The sequence below is a fragment of the Pleurodeles waltl genome, chromosome 3_1 (assembly GCF_031143425.1).
Source record: "Pleurodeles waltl isolate 20211129_DDA chromosome 3_1, aPleWal1.hap1.20221129, whole genome shotgun sequence".
Lineage (NCBI taxonomy): Eukaryota > Metazoa > Chordata > Amphibia > Caudata > Salamandridae > Pleurodeles > Pleurodeles waltl.
The window spans coordinates 709,134,737-709,153,853 of record NC_090440.1 but is presented as its reverse complement, the minus strand read 5'-3'; the positions used below and the strand labels follow the sequence as shown (position 1 = coordinate 709,153,853).

Sequence of the window (19,117 nt, the reverse complement as noted above, 5' to 3'; positions counted from 1 at the left end):
GTCCTGGAATAATGTACAATTTGAATCTGGTTTAGCGTCCAGCATAGCCCGCCCACCTATCTGCTCGTCATCTGCTCAACCCCATTCTGGATATCTGGTCTTAAATTGCCCAAGTACACATTCTTCTGGCAATTTGTTTCCTCTATCTTTATTGGTTGCCCAGCAATGGGAAAAGTCTGCTTGGGGTGTTTGGCGTGTATCGTTCAAATGCATATCTCTTTGACAATCTGTTGCTTACTCCTCCCCTGCAATTTAAAAGTGTCCTGGAAAGGGCACCCCAATAGCTGGCTTCAGATAGGACTTAGAAAGGATACATAACTTTTGTTTTTTCATGGTTCTATCAGTGCCATCCGAACAAGGAGGAGCTCTGCAGCACGTCAGAGAAGGAGACTGACCAAGACCTATTACTGTTTCACATAATACTAGAACCATGCCTCAGAAACCAGAAAAGTCCTGCTGCTGTGACCTGCTTAGAAGGCAAGCTGCTGCTCTGCCTTGAGGGAGAGGGTGCCCTGACTTTGAAACAAGCACAAGGCCCAGCCAACTGGGTCTTGTATGGATGATGACTCAAGAATGCAAGCCTGCCCAAGAGAGAGGTAGAACTGCATAGCAGTTGTCTAGGATGGAATGCATGAAGACGAACAACACCTGAATCACCAAAAAGATAGGAGAAAGTGTGGATCTATTTATTTATTTTGAGAATTTTAAATAACAGAAACATGACCCAAGGATTTTAGAGTGCTTTACATATACAACAATCTTTTCCATCTATGTTGGTGGATTATATAGTCTGAAAGATTACAAACCGTATTCCAGGCATGTTACAGGGTTCCGTGTACACATTCCTTCGGTAGATAGTCTTTTCTTGTGATTAAGAGAGATACCTTAGACGGTGGTGAAGTCATTCGGTAGCCTGTATGAGACCAGGCAGTGATGCATGGCCAGGTGGGTGCTTGCACTGTTACCTTGTGTAGTTTTGAATTTGTCTAGGGGACTGCTATGTTGGGGCTTGCATGAGAAGCCAGAGGAGGACACCATTCCCATCGTAGCCAAGATATCTTTGGAGCAGTAGTGCTGTGATATTTTTCTTGAAGTTTTCTTTTATAGACTGATTTCTTCATATCTCTGGTGGCAGGGAGTTCCAGATTCTGGGTGACATACCTGAGAAGGATCACGCTTGGGACCTTTCTTTGTTAAACTTGGGCGGCTCCAGTAGCAGTGTGTCCGAGCTTCTTAGGAACCGATTCCTCCCTGTTCGTGGTAGTTTTCTTGATACTTTTTCAGTGTCCACTTGTTTAGAACTTTGTGTGTGATGCAGGCAGTCTTTAGTTTGCATCTTGCTTCAGTCATGAGCCATCTAAGCTTAGCTGGCGTCAGGTTGATGTGTTTGGATCGACGTTCCCCTGTTATGACCCTGAATTCTTCATTCAGCATGGCCCTCGTGAAGCTAGGTGGGAATTTGGTGTGCCAGTTAGAGTTGCATTTCCATAACCTAGTCTTGAAATGAGCAAGCATTACGCTCCTTATTGAGATCCTCCTCTAGATTGAAGGGTTTGACATTTTTGCGGAGTTTTAAAGTTATGCATGCCATTACTTGCTGTGGCGGTTTATGTGAGTTGTCATGCTCAAACTTTGGTCTAGCATAATTCTGTGTGATTTTGTGCAGTTGATGATTGTGGGACTGCAGGTGAGGGGGTCTATGTAAGTTAATTAACAAAAGAGAGGGACCGGGAGACTTGAACGGTCCAGTGTACAGTCGCCCATGGCTAAACAATGAAAACATACAAGTACACTGTTACGTTATATCTAATCCTCAGTACCAAATGGGAGAAAGGAAGAGGTCACCTGAAGCATCTGCTTATTGGGAGCAAGTGCCCTCACCCACCTTCCACATTTTGGTGGCATGCTTCGTCATCCGACCTGCTGCACGTCGGGATGGTGCTGCACTGCCCGACGGGCCTTGCAAAGGGCTCTTTGCTGGAGATCTTTTTGATGGGTACCAGAAATATAGTGGGGGTGCAGAGTGTGTTCCACTGTGCAGTGTAGTGAAAGACTGGAAAAGGTGTGAGTTAAAATTGGATATAGGTACTGGTGCTCTAATTTTACTATGAATGCTGATACCTATGTCAAGATTAAAAACAGAATGGGGAGGTGCCAGAGAAAATGCTCCAAACCTCTCCAAACCTCTCCAAGTGTAAGTCTGTGTTGAATCAGCAACACTACACAGCAGCGGTCGACATGTTTCTCGCCTGGTTAGTCCAAAAGGATCAAATGGTGTCTCATCTGGACCGAACAAAAAGGAAAAACCTAGTCTTCACTAAAAGAGACTAAGGGGCATATTTATACTTGTTTTGCGCTGAATTTGTCTCATTTATTTGACGCATTTATTTGATGCAAATTCGGTGCAAAACGAAGTCTGATATTTATACTTTGGCGCTAAACCTGTCTAGCACCAAATTTATGGAGTTAAAGTCATTTTTTGGATGTGGAAACCTACTTTGCATCAATGAAATGCAAAGTAGGCATTCCTGTGCAAAAAATGACCCTATGGCCTTAGCATACTTATCCCCTGTGCTAAAATCATGCACAGGAGGGAGGAGGGGTCAAAAAATGGTGCAAAGCTTTCTCTACTGGGTCAGGGCAGGCGTTAGGGGACCTGTGGGCCTATTTCCATGGTGGAACACCATGGAATAAGCCCACAGTTGTCCTCCCCAGGCCCCAGGGACACTCCCACCAACACCAGAAGGACAGTGGAGGATGGGGGACCCCATCCCAGGTAAGTATAGGTAAGTACAGGTAAGTATTTTTTTTTAAGGTTCCATTGGGGGCCCTGAAATGGGCCCCAATACATGGCACTGGGTGCAATGTCCATGCCCAGAGGACCCTGGTCCCCTGTGCTGGCCATTGGGGTGGTGGGCATGACTCCTGTCTTTTCTAAGACCGGAGTCATGTGGTATGGATGGTTTTGTGTCAGAAAATGACTCTAGGCAGGTTAGAGTCATTTTATTTACTCTAACCTGCCTAATGTCATTTTTTGGTGCAAAACGCCCTTCTTCCATACCACCTACCCCACCCGACTAACGTCATTTTATTTACGCTAGCCTACCCTTTGCACCATTCCATAAATATGGTGCCCGGCTGGTGCACAGAAATAGTGCAAGCTGGTGCTAAACGTTTTGGTGCAAAACCGCGTTAGTGCAGTTTTGCACCAAAAAGTATAAATCAGGGCCTAAGAACCTCATTATGACTCTGGTGGTCCCACCACGGGACCATCAATGCCACGGGTAGGACACCACCGCCATGGAAGTGACGTCCCCCCCAAGCGTATTACAATTTTCCCACTGGGCCGAATGGTGGGAACAGTGCTAGGATATTGGCCTCTGTTCCTTTAAAAGAGCCAAGGCCAATATCCTAGCACTCCAGCACCCTTGGAATGCACACTGTCTGCAGTGTGCATTCCGACGGTGCTTGCCCCTGTGGCCTCCCCACACTGCCTTTCCCTCTAACGGAAAGTGGGGGTGTAATCAGCCAGTTGGCACTGAGTTCATTGCCATCCTGGCTGGTTACAACTGCAAACGGCGTCACCACGTCAAAAACCATGTTCCTAGCAGGGACGGCGGTCCTCTGATGGGTCCGCCCGCAAGGGTCATAATGTGGCGGTTGGACCGCCAAAGTTGCGGCGGTCCGACCGTCAACGCGAGTAAGTGTTCCTATAATATAATGTGACTCACACTGGTAAAGTTTACAAAACAATGTGCAGTTTTGGTAAACTTTACCAAACTACGTTTAATATTCAGTTGCCCCACGGGCAAACACCGGCTCAAATTAAACGCTCTCAGCTACAGTGATACAGCTGCAGCCCAACACATTCTAAACTATTTAAAAAGGATAACAGTGACTGGTAAATTAGCTTTATTGAGTGCAGTTACTGGCATACTGTACTAGAGTCCCAGACCCTCATCACCTTGATACTTGACCACTGTAACCCTTGGAGAGTCAAGGCCCAAATAGGAATATTTGTCATCCACTGAGTAATGAAACAGAACCCAAGGCTAAATGACACCGGTGGTAAACAAGGTCCAGTAACCACTTGATGCCCAAGGAGATGGAGAAAGGGACTGACACTTCACACATGTAGGAGAATTGGAAGGCAGTTTCCTGCAGCATCTCAGTAGAATAAAGTTGATTCCTCCTTGTATTCAGGAATTGTCCTGACAGGCACCAAGTGGTCTACATCCTGACTACCCCTTGGGAGAATTGGGCACAGTACACAATCATATGCTGCCCGTGATATGCGATGGAATCTTGTCAAGCAATGACCATTCTCCACACTCATGCAGTCTACGTCATCATTTCTTAAGCTATGGGTTGTGACCCATTGGTGAATCACAAGCTGGTTTTGGTGGGTCCCAGTGATGTGTGCGCTCTCTGCATCGTCCTATTTAAATAATATTACAGTAGACTAACCACTGACATATTTCCAGTCTTCGTGTCTCCCCTATCTCCCACAAGAACATTTTCGCGAGAGAATGGTCTTCTTAAAGATGGGGAGATGTGAAAACATGGAAAAGTTAGTCTGCTTTAACATAATTGAAATAGGACAGTGACGAGAATGCACACATTGACTGATTGATTGACATCACTGGGAACACAAGGTTGCCTATCCACTGGTGTCATGTTGCATTTACTTTGTAAATAAAGTATTTTGAACCAAACAGAGCAGTAGTCGGCCGTTTGTGGTCGCACAAGTGCTTTTGTTCTGATTTTACTATGTAGTCCTACACCTCAGAAAAGGCCCTTCCACTCACAGACCTTTCAATATACAATACAAACAGAATAGGCAGTGCTCTCCAAATAATCACTGGGGCATTGGAATAGTATCCATATTAAGGCCCAAAACAGAATTTAATCATATTAAATCCATCCATGTGGATACAGAAATTCTTCCATTTAGTTCATAAACACACAATTATATGTAGGGGTGAGTCTTTAAAACATGTTAGTCTTCACATATTGAACATCCAGCCCAGCCAACGGTTTCACCCTTGAACAAGGGTTTCATCAGGGCTGTGAAACAAATATTTACAAACATAAAATACATTAAAACCAACAATCATATTTGCGACTCCCTCCATCTTCATCTATACATATCAAATTCGAATCATTTAGCACTCTACACCCATCTATTGCATGACCCACACCCATTGTGAACAGAAGATCTAAAACTGGGAAATGTTACATAACTAATTTCCTCAAATTCAAGCCCCATATTTTGCATTATGCAAAGAAACCCTCTAAGTGTGACATAGTCTATTAAATATTCTCATCAACGTTTTATTAATCAAAAATACCATCATACAATACTTTCAGTACAAATATCTTTCTAATAATATCACCATGGGCAGTATTATACTCGTAAGATACAATATTCAAGATTAGTGATGGTCATTGGACATGAGACCTCCTTTGAGGATGAGAGGGGGGAAATAAGCTATAAACTTTAATTTCCTAATGTTCTAATACAATCACATCACTGAATAAAGAGGTACCGCCTATGTATACAATTTAAGGTCTCGGATGAGGGGTAAATAAACAATAAATAAACATACAAAATCCCATTCGACCTTAATTTCTTCCCATATGGCTTGAAAACAACTCAAGCGGTCTGACCAGAAGCAATACTCTTGCTGCAATTACACTTATATTAATGGATTTGTTTTTAACATTTTTTTTTATTTTGATAATATCCACATAGTTTATTTCATGGTATTGTGCATCTTCATACGTGATTCCACTATATAATTATTAATTCTGTACACCACATTCCTTCTCCTTTTTTTCCTAAAAACACACATTGGTAACCAAAAGAATCACCATTAACATATTTTCTGAAAACTAGGCATATATGATTCCATAACACGTGTCTGCTTTTACCGCCCCCTCAGTATCACACTACCGCCCACTCCTGCATTTGTACCGAAGCATTCATACACTTGCATATACCATACACTCCCAACCCAGCCACTCGTCACATACACTTCATAGTACAATGGGAAAAGAGGGCTCTAATTTCAGCGGTTGTTGTGTTGTGGGCTTGGATGTTCACTCAAAATCAGTCAACGCACGTTTCAGTGGGATAGAAGAAATGTCCTTCCACCTCCCTCAGGACCAACTTTAGAAGAATTTTACTACTGGTGGATCAATAGGGGGTATTCTGGTAGGATCTCAAAGTACTTCTCCAGATCTGGATTCTATAGTTCATAAAGCCACTATAAAATAATCTGCCACTATGTGGCCCAGAGTCTTATTGCCAGTATGGATCTCATTAAAAGGTTGTCATTTAGTTCTATCTTGCTTTGTACTTCAAAATGAAATAATGTTAAAAACAAATAGATTAATATAAATGTAATTGTAGCAAGAGTATTGCTTCTGGCCAGACTGTTGCTGTTTTCAAGCCGTATGGGAAGGAATTCAGGTTAAGTGGAATTTTGTATGTTTAACTAATACAATCACATTACAGGCCATTCGTCTTTATTGCATGAGAAACACATATATGTCATCCATTGAGTCCCCCTCTATCTAAGCAAGCTTCTGTTGAAATCCATAACCCTGCGTCATTGAACATTCCCCAATGTATGCTAGGATAAAAACTAATCAGATCAATTTATCACCATTAAGCAGCAGGATCCCTACCCTCTCTCCAGGCACCTACTATAGATTCTGCACAAGAGTGTTATCATAAAGCAATCTCAAAACTCATTAGACCGCGAGACCAACTGCCCAGAAATCACCATAATTTTAACCCCTTCTTGAACACCCCAAGCATCACTTTAAATGCAAATTTCTCAAAAATGGCTGAACTGATTCACAGCAAATAATGAAAAGAAGGCTTTCTAGGTAACACTTTAATTTTCTGCTAAATCCAGTGTAATTCTGTTCAACCGTTTCTTCTATAGCACTACCTAAAATTTCCTACTGGAATTAACATTGGATTACAACGTTTTGGGTTCCACCCATTTTTCTGCCCTTGCTTGATCAATCACCCTGAAACTTTCTATGAAGCTGCTGAGGTAGATAAACCATTTTTGGGAACATTTTGTGAAAATTCGTCAAAAGGCGCCAAAGTCATTAGCAAAACAAAAAAACTCTTTGTATGGAAACGCTACCTATAACTACGCAGTGTCTACCCTTTGTCTAATAGATAGCAGTATATAGATACATAGACATCTGTAGAGGTAAGCTACAGGGCCTATCAACATATATGATCATGATGGATTACGGTCCGTGGCGCTCAAACTGCAGTAAGATTAACACTGAAAACAACAAAGTGTTCTGTGGAGAGGGGAATGTCATCTGAGGTGGCGTTGTATTTACAGCTGTAGGAAATGGAAACCCTTCAAAGCTACAAAACTCATTCCAGAACTCCGGGGGAAACATTACCAAAATAAACATTTAAATTCGATGAGCCTTAGGGTCAAACATTTGCAGGAAAAAATGCCTTGTCAGAAAGGAAGCTGGTAGACAAACAGTGATTATCAGTACCTGATTCACAAAGCTTGTTATGAGTTGATGTGTTTGTACTTCTGTCTCAGATCTGAATTGCAACTGAATATCCTGGTCTCGTTCACAAAGCATCTTCTATGAGTAGGTGTATTTGGGACCCAAAAAAACGCTTTCAGTATCACAAAAATATTTCTATTTCCGTGGCCCACCTTGTTATTGGGGTAAATGGCGTGTGTGCCCCTTCATATTGCTTCATTGTGCCCCCCTCTGTGGTATCCCCTGACATAGACCTTCGCAGGCACTTTACTGAAAGGCAAAGTGAGGAGAATGTTGACGTTGCAGAGGTGCATCAGAAGGCGCCAAACCTCCACCCTCTCCTCGGCTTCCTCTGCAGCTCACCATTAGATGCAGTGACTCCTGGTGATGCTGTGATACGGTGTTGGGCTCCAGCCTCTGTGCTTCAAACATAGACAGACGTATAGGCCCATATTTACACTTTTTTTTGGCGCAAAAACGGCACAATCTTACAAAATATGGGGCCTGATTTATAGAAAGTTAGCGCTGTCTTTGCATTATATTTTGTAAGTTTACGCTGCTTGTGCGTCAAAAAATGACACAAGGATGGCGCTAACTTTCAATAAGTCAGGCCCATAATTGTATTTTGTAAGTTTGCACTGCTTTTGCGTCACAAAATGACGCAAATGCAGCGCAAAAAGGAATAAATATGGGCCAGTGTGCGTTATCAGAGAAGGACGGTGCCCCAGTGCTGGCTATACTACAGCAAGAATGGTAAAGTAACGGAGGGGAGCATCACAGACAGGAGTTTCTTGTTCCACTTCTGAGAGGTTGATTGCCACAACTGGATCCTGCCGCTTCCTCCTTAGTAGTGATATTTGGACCACCTTAAATCAGCGATGCCAGCTGGATCTGGGCTCGGGTTTTTGATTTACAATCTAAGGGTAAAAGGTTCAAGCGCTGCTGTTCAATTTCAAGGTGTTTTCAAGTGTATCGAAAAATTAATTATAGGTTCACAGTTTTCATACAATTCATGCGGTCGAAAGGACTCCTTTAAAAAAAAAAAGGTTAAAAAAAGTGTGGTGTCTTTGGCGTGGGCAGCTTGAGCTGGGTGAGTGTCAGTGTGGTTTTGACAATGGGGAAAAGTCGCCTTATCTCTTCCTCACCGCTCGGTGGAAGAAGAAGCAGTTGATAGCAGTCCGTATCTTTCCCTACTGCCTCCCTCTCGCAGGCCCAATCGTGGGCATTGGTCAAGTCTGTGTCTGAAGTGTCAGGCAGGCATCAGAGATCCGGTCAAGAATACCACACATCTGCTCTTTCAGGCCCCTCGCGGCCATCGGTCTGCTCTCCTTCTTCACTGACATTATCTTGGCCTCCTAAAGAATATGAAGATTCTGGGGAAGGTCCCCTGGGTGGCAGTACGTTCAGAAGGGGAGAATACACGATCTAGTGGGACTATCTCCTTCCTAAGCTCCAGTTACCTCAAGATGCTGGTCGCCCTGGTCCCAGTGATGAGCTGTTCTGCCATGTTTGTTGTACTGCTATATCAAAGCTTCCGGTGAATCCTGTAGTCTCTGATCTAATGTTGAGAGTGTGGTAGGATCTAGAAACAGCTTTTATACCGGTATTTATAGGTCACCTCTAACCCTTTTCCAGGGGTGTCCTAGAGTTTCCAAATTCCTTGGTTCCTTGTGAGTGTCACTCACAGACGCTGCTTCAAGAGGTCCAGTGGTGATAAGATTTTTGCCTTGTGGTTCATTATTCATACATTAACACATATCACAGTGCTTGATGAAGGACTTTCAGTCTGTGTTTGGCCATGCAGGAAGGTGACGATTCCTCTGAACATCTAGGCCACATGGAAACTACTGCTAAGTTTCTCTTTGATGTGACTTTAGATAGCCTGAAAGCCTTCCCAACAGCTACTGGTGATTTGTGAGCTGTGGTTGGTGAACAGGATTCTTAGCTGCTGTAAATTGCCTTCCATTGGTCAGAGGTTGCTTGGAGAGGAGTTGGAAGCTGTGCTTTATCATTCGTTCATAAATCAGAAATTTGTATAACTTTTTCCACCTCATTCCAGGTTCTTAGTAAAGGAGAGGAATCTACCAGCATCATCATCAGCAAACACCTACTCTGCCTCTTTAACTGCTCCCCTTTCCCATCAAGAGGTCCTCGGGGTCCCCCTTCGAGATATCAGCGGGACCCCTCTGCTAAACGTCAATAGCGGTCCTGACTGTAGCTGTTTCCAGTGGGTGAAGGGTCTGTGGAAGATTGTCTGGCCTACTTTCTTTATCAATGGCATGTATTCATATCTGACCAATTAGTGCCAGAGGCTATTTCTTCAGTATAAACAACTGACTTTCCATGATTCCCTCCCAATTCCTGCATCATTTACACCCCATTGCCCTTGTGGGCAACATTCTTCATTGCTTATGAAGCAGGCAATAGTTCAGGGTTCAACCAAGGAAACGGGTCAAGGTTGGTACTCCATTGTGGTTTTGTCTTCCTTAGAAAGTTCTTTGTGTTCTAATGAGCTGCTCTGTTGGTCTTACTAGGCGGTGAGTATCGTATTGGTCATCTGAGTCTGCTGATACAACACATCCTGCTCCACTGGAAGGTGCTTTAAGAAACATTGATACTCTTATCCTGGTGTTAGAAGGCACCTGCAACTGTCTCTGATGTGGTGAATGATAGCCTCCCATCTGACCATGGGCATCCACCCTTTAACTCCAGTCGTCCTCACCAGCCTGTCAGCAGCCTGGGATGGAGAACAAGGATGAGATCAACCATATTTCAGGGATGCTGAGAATCTCATGAACTAGGACATGCATCCAATTTGAAAGACCGTGCAGGAGTGCAGAGTTTTTCAGGAAGTGCAAAGGTTTTGGTACAGGAATGTTCCCTCCATTATACACATTCCTGCCCCTTTCCCTGCGTTCCTAAACTCAATACCCATGATGATTTTTCTTTATATTGCTCACGCCACACACTAACTCTGTGTGCATGCATTGACCTGAATTAGGAGGAGTGCACCAAGTGCCCCATCATAGTGCCAGTGGATTACGCTTGGCCTCCTGATTGTGCTCTGACATAAGGGCATCCAACCAAAACGGAATTGCTCCTCCTTGCCAGGAACAACAAACAAGAATCCGTGCAAACTGACTCAATGGCATGACCCTTGGTGGCTTCAAAAGCCAACATTCATTGAATAACAAGTCACTTAGAGTCACCCTGGACAGCAACATCACCCTCAAGGAACACATTGCCAAAAAAAACAAAGACAGCCTTGTAAAAGCCCTCTTTTCTAAAGAAAGTGAAACCATTTATTTCTAGAAAGCGACTTTAGAACTGCTGTTCAAGCCCCCTCTTGCATTAGGATGGTGGTAATGCCCTACTCCATGGCCTCTCAGACTGCACTAGCACTCCTAAAAGTCATCCTACATGCTGCTGTACAACTCAACCAGGGTCAAAATAAATATGATCACATCATATGGAACTCCATTGGCTCTCCTTGCCTGTCTGCCTGCATCATTGACAAAACCATCATAACCAGTACCTACACTAACCTTGCAGTCAAACTTACTGTCTCTGGTGGTTTTCAGCACACTCGCAGCCAGAAGGTTAAGAAGTACAAAAAAGAAAGAAAAGGCAACATGTCTTTTCCATGTAGGCACCCAGAATCTGGAAAAACATCCATGTATCCATCAGGACTGCTCCAATGCTGCTCCAATGTAGGAGAGAGTTGTAGAGGTACTGCTTTAAAATGTTGTAACCGTCCACAAACAAAATTCCTGTGCTATCATTCTGTGACTTTTCTGCTTGTCTTTGACCCTGTACGGTGCTTCACTGCCTTTTGGCAAGGTTTGCTCTACAGGAATGCAACAATCATACATACATACATACATACATACACAAGCACTGTATATTCCAATAAAAAGGTAAGTGATAAATGGATAAAAAATAAAAATCTTGGATAGGTGCGCCCTCCCTTGTGGAAAAAGTAATATTATGGGGAAGGGACGTTTCGGCACAATGAAGATGACCAGTAAGTGATTCAACCATGCACATCTTAACAGGGGAAATAAACATCTATTTGTTTAAGAGTTTTGTGAATCAGGGATTAAGAGAGCAGTGATGTACATGAAATTGTCCAGAAAGATGGAATGTGGTGCAGCACAAGGAGATGTGCGGTTCAGGAATCTTACAGAAAACCCATAAAAATCCAATGAGGGAGCTCTGCTGCACGCAGACATAGACCCGTGACCTATTAATTAGTGAGCTGAGAGGGAAGACACCCAAGGGCTTAATTACAAGCCCCCATGCGCCAACTATGCTTCACTATTTATGACGCACCAGTGGCCCATTGTGCAGGTCCATATCTACAAAGGCACCCAAAGTCACTTTGTGTGGCTTTTCATAGCCTTGTAGATATGGTGTAAGGCAACACAGCGCAAGTCACTGCATTGCCTTACACTGTGTCAGGGAGGCATTCTGTGGGCATTGTGGTGGGTTTTCCCACGCAACACCCATGGGTTTTGGTGCATTCCCAGATTTACCAGTCATTGTAAACCTGGGAATGTGTCAAAATCTTACGCATCCCCAGGGGAAGGGCAACTATGAGAAATATCTTTATTTCTCCTTGTTTTTTAGAATGCAGCACACCTAAAAAAAAGAAAAAGCCTCCATGGATTATTTTTGTGCAGGAAGGTGTCCCGTTCCGCACAGAAACAATGCTGCATGCAAAGGAAGCACCCATGCACCATGGTGCAAGGGTGTCTGCGTTGGCGCTAGGTTGCATAAATGGCACCAGTGAAGGGGAAAAGGACATCAATGCACCCTATCTTATAAACGTGGTGGATTTCTGCACCATGGGCTTGTAAATAAGCCCGCAGGGAGCAATGATGCAGACACAGAGCCCATAAGTACAGCTGAAAGCATCATGCTGACTGAAGGTCTGCAAAGAAGTCAAGATTCTGAAAAAAAGGAAATTGGGGTGCCAAAAGGAAATGTCTCAGAGTTGAGCTGAGAAAGCTATGGACTCAACTAGACCTGGAGAGATGAGAAGCTAAAATTCAACAGGGAGGAATTCCTTAGATAAGAAGTAGAGGAGCTATCAACGCATGAAAAGAAACAGTAATACCTTAAAGATGAGAAGACACTGCAAACAATGCCAAGAGGGAAAATCACATAGTCAAAAAAGATCAATGATCCTGAGTGGGACCCTTCATTGAAAGTATCCTAAGAGAATAATGAGCTGGTCTAAAGAAATCCAGTGAATCAACACAGCTTGGATAATAAATGCCAGCACTCTTGGAGGAGAAGTAGCACCTTCACATTCTGGAACTACGTGCAATAATGATTGGGTGGGACACAAGAATTTGTGAAATTGACTTGAAGATGGACATGTAGGATGTGCTTAAGGTATAAGAGAATGACAATTCAGCCAAGGCTAAGACCTTGATTCAGAGGTAACAAGAGTGGCATTGCATCTAACAGTTGGCATGAGACCCTCTAAAGCAAGAAGGAGAGAATGCCGTACATCCTTTAAAACATGGGCGATGTCAAATGTTGGTAGTCACAGGAACTGACTACTAGAATGTTTAGCCAACAACCAGTTGCATGCCTCATTGATTATCAAAAATACATATGGAATCAGAACAAGTCCAGAAGGGCTCAGGATGTCCTACATGAAGAAACGCAGCTGTGAAGTGGGGAGCCAGCAAGGAAGTGGTGAGGATAAACTAGGATATAATTTCTTCACCTATTTCTTTAATTCGGAGTAGCTCTCGAAGTAACAAGAGTGACCCTGTGTAACTCTCTAAATACGTACATTGTTATTTCCACTGTTTGGTTGTCCAAACCAGCTCACTCAAGACTGACTTGAGCCAAGAGAGACCATTTGCAAGGATGTAAGAGCTTTGGGTATAATAAAGTCCTAGAGATATGACTCATGGAGATTGTGACGTAGGGATGCACCGCAGGCAGCACAGGGCTATAGGAGCCATTGAGGCAGAAGGTTTTGGAGAGCTAGACTATATAAACTATAGCTTTATAGTAGCCAAGTAGGGCATGAGGGCCATGGAGATATAAACTATTGTTTCACAGGTGTCAATGACATGTAGTCAGTATGGACGACATTCAACTCCTAGAAATATAAAACAAATGAGCCATGGATATGTGGAAGCCATTGAAGTGTGTGTGCCATGGGAATTTACAAACCATGTGAAGTCAGGGTCCTTGGGGATAAGGAACTGTGGAGCCATCTTTATCATGAAGTTAGGTGAGCCATAATGGTTGAGGAGTCGCAAGTCTCAGAACGCTTGGGTATAAGATAGCTTAAAGGCACATGTTGATCTTGAGACATGGAGATGCAACATAGATTCTGCATGCAGTGCCTTTGGGTGATGACCTTTGAACTTTGGTCTCTGAGGCCAGACAATTCGAGAAGAGAGGGCAGTGAGGAAGTTTAAAGGTTGCCACTAGTCGGACAGCAAGGGACAGAGTACGAATGGGGTGAACGTGCAGATCTTGAGATATTAGACAGATTGACCACTGGTTTAGTGCCCATATACTTCACCTGCTGCCTCTGTACCTATGCCATGCACGCAAAGGCTCTACACCCTCAGGGCCCAGACTCTGTTTTCACACCCTGCATGTGCAGGCATGTGTCTCACTTCATACATGTGCATGTTCTGCATCAATGTACTGTACATATGGACTCTGCATTCACACCATATATGCGCTGGATCTGGGTCCCCACCTTATACATATAGGCTATGTCCCCACACCTTGCACACGTGGGCTGTGCACCCAGAACATACAAACAGATACTGAACCCACAGCGTGCTCACGCAGAGTTTGACCCCCACGCTCCGCACACAACAACTCTGCACCAGAGCCATTCCCTGTGCACCTACACCTTATATGCACATGTTCTTTCCAAACACCTTACCCTGAAGGCTCGGTGCCCACAACTTACCCATACGTACTCTGCACCCACACCATCCACACACAGGGTCTTGACCATGTCCTGAACACAGCTTCTGCACCCTGCACACAGGATTTGCAAGCACACGTAGCACACAGATGGTCCACCCACAACTCTTCTATGCCTTCTGTGGACCCAAACCTTGCAGGTGCAAATTCTACACTATTCCGTGCACATACAAAATCTGCAAACATACAAACCAATCACACAGAGGCACTTCGCCCACACCCAACACACTCAGGTTCTAAACCATCACCATACACATGCAGGGTCTGCACTCACTATGTGCAAGTGTAAACTCTACATCCACGCTCACACAGTTTCTTTACACTGTGCACACATACCTTGAACCCACCCAGTGCACACTCATAGGCTCTGCACAAGCATCTTGCACATGCATGTTCTCCACCCACACTCGCACATGCGGGCATGTAATTACACCTCGCAGACCCTACATCCCCATGCTGCACATACAGGCCCCACATACACTTTGCATGTGCATGCAAAGCACCCACTAACTGCACATGCAAGTTTGCATCTACCCCTAAACATACAGCCTGCGCTCACACACCGTTTAACAAGGCTTTGCTCCCACACTCTGGACATGAAGGTTCTGTGTTCACATCAGGTACATTGTTGTATGTATTGTTTATTAAGACTGTGCACCCACAAACTGCATGCAAAGGTTCTGCAAATACATGCTTCCTCCAACGTCCTGCTCAAGTTGTCTCCGCAGTATGCACTGCACTCACTTATGCGTATGCTTTTCACACACAACATACGTGTTCATTTTCCGCACTCAAACCATGAACAAGCATGCTCTTGACCATCTTGCGCGCGCGCACACACACACACTGTCAATACTCTATAAAAGCAGCCCTTACAAGCCACTTTCCTTCTGCAGACTCCGCAGCAACTTCGTGCACGTGCAGGCTCTGAACATTTCCACTACATATGCAGGGCATGCCTTTCTCTGGACATACAGTCTTCCCCCATACTCAGCACAGACAGCCTCTGGGTTCTAGGCTATGACTCCACACCTTGCATCCAAACCCGGAAAACGGAAATGGAACTGACCCATCCCATTTGCTTAATGCACTATTTGCAAAACATGTCTTGAACATTCCAGCGCTCCTCCCAAAAGCTGCAAACCCAGATTTTGCACCACACTCTGGAAACAAGTTCAGCATGCGCATGGGTCTGCATCAACACTGTGCACATGCAGGTGCCGTTCCCACACCCTACTCATGCAGGATTGCAGTGTGCACATGCCTAAGAATGAAGGTTCTGCACTCAACACACAAAGACCACCTAAAGCCTGCACACGCACCCTCAGCATCCGCACCTTGTACATGCCAGCTCTGCGGTCACACTTTGCACATGCAGGCTCTACCCACACCCTGCCCATGTAGGGTTAACAATTACACCTTGCACATGGCAGACTGTACTCACTCTAGAAACACACACTCCTTCAACCTTCACACAGGCATTTCACCCATGCCACACACTCGCAGGCTCTACACACAACTCTCCAGAGGCAGCGTTTATAGGTTCTGACATGACACCCTGTACATACAGCCTTCTCCAAGAACCTGCACATGGGTGTAATGCACACACAGCTTTACCCAGCTGCAGACGTCTAAGGCACGTAAGATCCCTCCCCATCCACAGCGCACCACGTGGAGACAGTTAGTCCCCAGAATAGATGCAAGGAGACCAAGGCACACAGAGGTATAATGGCACACAGCTGTTTTCCAAACGATACCAACCTATGACAAACTTGGTCTAGGAATAAAGACACCATTCAACACCAACTGGGAATCAGCGTCTTTTTCTCCGCTTCTGGATCCATACTACCGGAGATACTCTTCTCCCATTACGTTTCTGGACATTATACCTCTGTGTGCCTTGGTCTCCTTGCATTCATTGTCATTGTGTACCACGGTACACAACTCTCTGTGCCCATCAGGGTAGTAGGGCACCCGACCAATTGGCACCAGGTTCTCACCTCATTGACTTTGTTGCTTAATACGAGTTGTTACGTCACGGAAGTGCAGCAACTTCACCACCACTACCCTTGTACACTGTAGTCCCCAGAATAGCTCGGTTTGATTTAATTTACCCCACGACAGCTCACGGAGCCCTGGTGTGCTTCTCCATTGAACCTGGCCGCGAGAGCTCTGCCAGATGCACACTCCCGATTCAATGACCCCCCCCTCCCCCGTCTCCCCCCCCGCAGCTCCACCAGGCTTGGCAGTGAGACTGCTGTAAGAACGGGTTTCTTTCAACACTCCCAAGTACCCAGTAGTGACGAACTGTGAAACGGGCTGTGCCAGCTGGGCACCATCCCCCCTTCGTTTTTTGGAAGGTTTCCTTCCTGCTGCTCGATCAGTCCTGGTAGTGAGACTAAGCAATATCAGTTTGCCATCTGCCACCACCTCCACACGTTCCAGCGCCCCACGCAATGCAGCTTTATCAGACCTGGCACTACACCAACACCATCCCAACTGTTGCTGCTGGGCACCTCCACTACTTGTACATCCCAGGATCCCCCCTCCCACCCGTGATCTCCATTTCCACACAATAATAAGGGTATCACCTTCCCCCCATCACATCTCTTGGCATCCCTTGCTGCCCAGTCCCATTGGACTTTTCTGTGGGCACCCAAGCACCCCAGTAACAGCTTCTGCCAGCTGGGCACAGGTGTCACCCATATGGATGTGTCTGGGGTAGTCGAAGCCCCCTCCTTTGGTCAGCAGTGGAAGTAACATTTCTTTCTCTTTGTCTCAGGCCTTGGAAACGGTCAATGCTCGACTGAGGGAGCTCTACCCTACCAGCGAGGATCTCTTCGACATTGTGCTCATGACCAACAACCACGCCCAGGTGGGCGTCCGGCTGATAAATACCATCAACCACCACAGTAAGTACCAGGCTGTCTAGGCTTCGGCCCCCACAGCAACTCCCTCCCATATAGCATGGAACATGTGCTGGGTCACTAGCGCGGGATAATATTCTGAAATGGCGCTCCACTGTTAACTTTCTTTCTCTTTTTTTTCCTTTCTTAATCTTCCTTTCTATTCTGTTTGATTGTTAATTGAAAGATCTGCTAAGTCATATAGCGGACAGCAGAGTTATGCTAGACGCAAGATAGCTTGTTACAATAACTCGATGTTATCTTTAAAGCAATGTGAAATAATTGATAAAATCAATAAACAGATTTGAAAAAAAAAAAAAAGTACCAGGCTTCCTCACCTGAGCTTTGGGAAGGAAAGGTCCTAGTAGGCTCTTCGTTTTCTGTTTTTTGGTGATGGGGTTAGTAGCTAAATGCGGGGTTTAAAGGTGAGATATGCATTGCATCTCATCTGACTGGAAAGTGGTTCTCCCAATTCGGCTACTAAGACCTTTTTTTAAAACTTTATTTAGTGTATCAAACAAACAGGTACCATAATTACAGAGTTTGGAAACATGAGCATGAGCACGACAATTCAAATCATGTTGCCTCAGGTGCGTCTGAAAAGAGGAATGAGTAATAAGGAGGGGTGAGTGGCAGTAGGAGGAAAGATAGAGAGTGAGAGGGGAAGAGACGGGACATCAGGGAGAGCCGGCAAATAATGAGTTGCAAGGGACCATCCAGTCACGGGAAGGAGCGATTCCCCTCTGTGTCAGCCTCAGCAGCAGGAGGTTGTGATAGGAGGTAGTCTCTAATTGGCTGCTATGTGTCTTTAGGTCATTAAGACGGGGCTGTAAGGAAGCATAGACATTACTAATAGTATCGCAATAGGTCAAATGTCGCTGCCAAGCCACCTCTGTAGGGCGTGTACCGCTTCTCCAATGAAGGGCAGCCTGTTTGGCCAATAGCAGTGCCAGAGCTGTGTAGCATCATATGCCCGCGAGCAGGGCCAGAAGTGGGTCAGGAGTGAGTCCCTGCTCTATCATGCGGGATAAAACAGAATGTACATCTTCCCAGGAAGTAAGAATCGGGGCACAGTTCCAAACTAAATGAGTAAAGTCAACATGTTTCACTATACATTTAGGGCAACAGTGTGACCGAGACAGGTCTAGCATAGCTAGTGCCTTAGGGATGGTGGACGCTGGTTGCAGATATTTATAATGTAGTAGTTTATGACAATGATCATTTGAAATCAGTTTGGTTTGTGTGCAGCAATAATACCATGTTTTATCAGTGAGAGGGTGTCCTGGATCTCTCTTCCACGTAGCCCTAGACATCTGTGTCCTGCCAGGCCGCAGATGTAGGAAGGTGTGCTATAACCTAGATAGCAAGTGGGCGTTATAAGGATCAGTAATAATTAAGGAGCGGTGGATTCCTTCAGTTCTTCAGGGTACATAGGCACAACAGTGCGTAATGTGCTGTGTAGCTGGTGTAATATGAACCTGTCCATATGCAAGGTGTTACTCCCCTCTGTCCTGTCAGAGACAGAATGTATGATAGGGTTAACGAACATGTCACCAGTGCTGTGACGCTGATGTGCTGAGACTGTGCGCTGAGTTAATCTCTCACAAGTGAGGGGTAGCCACGGATTATTGGGGAGGGGGATATGTGGAGAGTATTGAGTGTCATATCTCAAGTAGCGGAGAAGTTTGGTCTACACC

General features: G+C 44.9%; 1 protein-coding gene across 1 annotated transcript in view; it reads left to right on the top strand.

Annotated features, from left to right (window-relative positions):
- NT5C1A (5'-nucleotidase, cytosolic IA) overlaps nucleotides 1-19,117 on the top strand; it is a 164,597-nt gene that overhangs the window by 118,020 nt on the left and 27,460 nt on the right. Inside the window, exon 3 of the mRNA XM_069223419.1 lies at nucleotides 17,297-17,426. Coding sequence (XP_069079520.1) covers nucleotides 17,297-17,426 — 130 coding nt within the window. The remainder of the gene's footprint in view (nucleotides 1-17,296; nucleotides 17,427-19,117) is intronic.